This window comes from Microtus ochrogaster, chromosome 8, assembly GCF_000317375.1.
Source record: "Microtus ochrogaster isolate Prairie Vole_2 chromosome 8, MicOch1.0, whole genome shotgun sequence".
Taxonomy (NCBI): Eukaryota; Metazoa; Chordata; class Mammalia; order Rodentia; family Cricetidae; genus Microtus; species Microtus ochrogaster.
The window spans coordinates 46772003-46776263 of record NC_022015.1 but is presented as its reverse complement, the minus strand read 5'-3'; the positions used below and the strand labels follow the sequence as shown (position 1 = coordinate 46776263).

Genomic DNA, 4261 nt, shown 5'->3' with positions numbered 1-4261 from the left:
TGGCGGGGAGGAGGCAGAAATCCTTAATAAATAAATACATTAAAAAAAGAGAGAGGATATGGAGAAATAAAAATGTTTGAAGTTAGCAGAGCTTGGCTCATGAGGTTCGAACTTTCAAAGAGCATGGTTACTGCCTGTTAGGTGTGGATGCAGCTGATGACTTGAAGTTGAAGCCAGTGCACATTTATCTTTCCACAATTTGTAGGCTCTTATCGATTAGACTTAGCATTTTTTCTCTAAATTAAACAGCAAATATTGGACGATAGCATGTTTTTAACAAAGTGTGACAGCATGTATTTACAAAATGGATGTGGGTTTTCAGTTGGACCTTACTGCTCCTTAGTTACTGACTGACAATTTTGTTATTGGCTTGAGATAAAACCATTAAAATTCCACTTTTGTTTGAAACCGTTTTTGCCTGAGCATTATAAACTCCTTTTTTCTTATGATCCACGTTACAGGGATGCACCAGGTCTCCTGCCAGCCTTGGCCACACTTGTAAAGCTTCCAACAAATTCTACTGTTTAACTCTTTCCTTGGTCTTACAGTGACTGTGGTCACTTGTTTTTTACTTCATTGTCCCCAGAAAATATTTACTCTTTTGAACAGACTTGAGACAAACTGTGCAGGAAAATATTTTCCCCCAATATTACTGTTCATTGACCATGTCTGTGGTCAATAATAAGGAAAATAAATGAGCTTAACGTCTCTAAGTCAAACTGGAGGTGGAGCACAAATGTCAATGTAAGGGCCAAAGATGTGAAGTTTTTTGAACCAAAACAACAACGAATCCAAGGAAAACAGTGTGTGTACTTGCAATAATTACCTTAATATCAGCTTTGGGCTTTGTAGCACAAATTCTAATTGGTATAAATAATAAAAACCCTGAGTCATCTCTTAGGGGCAAAGCTGAGAAGCATAGCAGTCAGCCAATAGAGAGTTCTTACCTCTCCCAATTCTCAGACAGATTGGGTGATACTGTCTCTATGAATCCTCAGGCTGAATCCTGAGACTGCATCTGAGCTCCTGTCTTATCCTGCCTTACATTCCTCTCCTCACCCAGCCGTATTTCACTCCTATCTTCACCTCAGTAGTGCTGAATTTAAAGGCATGTGATCCCAAGTGCTGGAATCACCATTGTATGAGCTCTATTTCTCTTTTGGACAAAGTCAATCTCATGTAGCCCAGGATGGCCTTGAACTCAGAGAGATCCATCTGCCTCTCTCTTCTGAGTGCTGGGATATGTTATATAAAGATGTATGTCACCACTGTCCAGCCTCTATGGCTAACTAGTGACTTAGCTCTGTACGCTGATCTTCAGACAAACTTTATTTGTTAGATTACAAACAAAGTATCACTACAGGGCTTGCTTCTTAAGATGTCCTTGAGCTGTTTTATGGGCTAAGTAAAATTTCTAGTTAAAACCTATCTCAGAATCCTTACAGATTTCCAGGAAGTTACTATGGGAGCCCCACAATTATACTTAACAACAAACTGAAAAAAGGACTTACTTTTCCTGCTTTAGACCTGATCCCTTCTCTGACTGTATTGAGTAATTTTTTGTCAAAATTATCATAAATTTGAATAAAAGGTCTTTATTTTGATTGGCAGTGTGTTACTTTTGTTTCAGATTCAAGCATCTACTTTGCCAGCATCAGAGATTTCTCAGAAGTTAATCCCTTTATTGGAACAGCCTTCTGTTGCCGAAGATGGTATGGTGAATTTTCCTTACTGCACGCGCATAATTGAAGGAGTTCATATTTGAGGGCTGTTCTCTTCAAATGGTTATGTATAGGGGTATAAACATCTTTTTCTTTTAGTAATCAACACATTTACTAAAGTTTATGTCATGTATACATCAGAGATATTCATAAATGAGTCACTCAAATACTAAAGTTGGGTTTATATGCCAGTTTACATTGAACAAAAGAATCCCACACACTACTCAATTTAAAACTGTTTTGATTGTTTTGAGTAGTTGATAAGTGGAATCTTGCCTGTAGTGTTTTCATACCATGGTTAATTACTGATAACAAAAAATTACATTAGATGAAGCTGTAAAAGGGGTGTTTTATTAACGTTACTGAGCCTGGCTTCTGTTGCGTATATTACAGAGTTGTCAGCTGAGTTCTGTTACACTGTCTAGCTACAGGGAACACGGTAGTGTTTTGTTTCAGTATTCATAATGTAGACGATCATTGTTTTCCTCTATAAATGCTTCTTAACTAACTCTAAATAGTAATGATTTTTTAAAGTTGATTATTATTTTTTGAATCAGGATAGATAGCTCAATGGTTAAGAGTTCATGATGTGCTTCCATAGGATCATGACTCAGTTCCCAGCACACACACACACTGGGCAGCTCACTACTGCCCTTTTCTCCCCTCAAGAAAATCAGTTGCCCTCTTTGAACTCCATGAGCACTTGCATTCACATACCTGCACACAGATACACAAACGTACACATAATTAAAAATAAAAAATGAATCTTAAAAAATTGATTTTATGCCAAAGATTAAATATTTTATATCCATATATTTTGTCCTTTGCAATGTTATTTATTCAAAAGTAGTTTCTGTGTTTATCTCTAGCTTTTGTGTTCAACTTTAAATATAGACAGTTATAAAGACAAAAAGAACCCCACTTGTGAAATATTCTATACCTGACCTCATTTGATATGTCAGTCAAAACTTAGTCACAATAAGACACTGTATAAAATTATATTCAGATATGCATGAGGATATAAAGCATATATGAATTCTGTGTTTTGATGTATTTTAATGCTTACATTTTTTTCAGAAAATTATAAAAATAGATTACTTCTGTTGTTGACTTAAACTAAACATTCTTTGAAATTTAGATTCAGAGGAAGAATTTTTTGATGCACCATGTAGTCCCTTGGAAGAGTATCCTCAAATCCTATCTAGAGTTAGAAGTCCTCGACCCAAAAAATTACAAAAGAAAGAGTGTTCAGTGAATTTAATTCAACTTAGGATGCGATTTGAAGTAGCAGAGGTATGTGCTATGATTACATAAATGTGGGTTATGTGAGTTGTCATTTATACTTTGTGAAGTTTACTTATATAGTTTTATTACCAATAGATACTAGTCAAGGTATATGGAGATGGTGTATGGTTTTTGTAATTTTTTAAAAAAAATAAACTATCTTTTTTATTATTATACATCAGTACAGGTTTCCACTCCCTCCCCTCTTCCCATTCCCTCCACTTACCCCCTTACACGAACTCCCCCATCCCACTCCTCAGAGAGGGTAAGGCACATTGCTTTAGGGAAGGTCCAACGCCCTCCCAGTTATATCTAGGCTGAGCAAGGTATCCATCCAAAGAGAATGGGCTCCTAAAAAGCCAGTACAAGCAGTAGGGATAAATCCTGGTGCCACTGCAAGTGGCCCCTCAGTGTACCCCAGCCATACAACTGTCAAACACATTCAGAGGGACTAGTTTGGTACTATGCTTGTTCCTTCCCAGTCCGGCTGGTGTTGGTGAGCTCCCATAGCTCAGGTAGACTGTTTGAATGGGTGTCCCCATCATGGTCTTGACCTTTTTGCTCATATTCTTATTTCTCCTACTCTTCAATTGGACTTTGGGAGCACAGTACAGTGTTCCAATGGTGGTTTCTGCCTCTGTTTCCATTATTTTCTGGATGAAGGTTCTATGGTGCTATTTAAGATATTCATCAGTCTGACTACAGGGCAAGGCCAGTTCAGATGCTCTCTCCTCTATTCCTTAGGGTCTTAACTGGGTCATCCTTGTGGATTCCTGGGCATTTCTCTAGTGCCAGATTTCTTGCTAACCTTAGAATGGCTCCCTCAATCATGGCATCTCTTTCCTTGCTCTCTTTCTGTCCTTCCATTTCGGCTATCCCATTCCCTCAAGTTCTCCTCGCCCCTCCCCTTCTCCCCTTCTCTTACCCTTCCACCCTCCTTTCTCCCCTGACCCCAATGTTCCCTATTTGGCCTGGAGGGATGGGTCAGCCTTTAAAGGCTAGGCTCACAACCAAAAGTATGGTTTTCTTCATATTTTTTTTAAGAATATCTTTCTTAAGAATTAGTGTTTAAGTGGTATATTGTGGGCAGTTTTTTTCTTTTTTTATTGAGAAAAGGAAAAAAAAAAGTTTCCAGCCTCCCATTTCCCTCCCCCTCCTCCCACCCTTTTCCCCCTTCCCCCACTCCTCTCCCCCTCCCTCTCCAGTCCAAAGAGCAGTCAGGGTTGTCAACAAATTTGTCTGTTTACAACATTATA

The 4261-nt window shown here is 38.2% G+C and overlaps 1 protein-coding gene across 2 annotated transcripts in view; it reads left to right on the top strand.

The window, feature by feature from the left end:
• The window catches only part of Vps13a (vacuolar protein sorting 13 homolog A), a 221262-nt gene that overhangs the window by 89994 nt on the left and 127007 nt on the right, over window positions 1-4261 (top strand). For both annotated transcript variants that reach the window (XM_005352017.3, XM_026781029.1), the window contains exons 24-25: window positions 1631-1712; window positions 2860-3014. In XM_005352017.3, the coding sequence (XP_005352074.1) occupies window positions 1631-1712; window positions 2860-3014 (237 nt within the window). The remainder of the gene's footprint in view (window positions 1-1630; window positions 1713-2859; window positions 3015-4261) is intronic.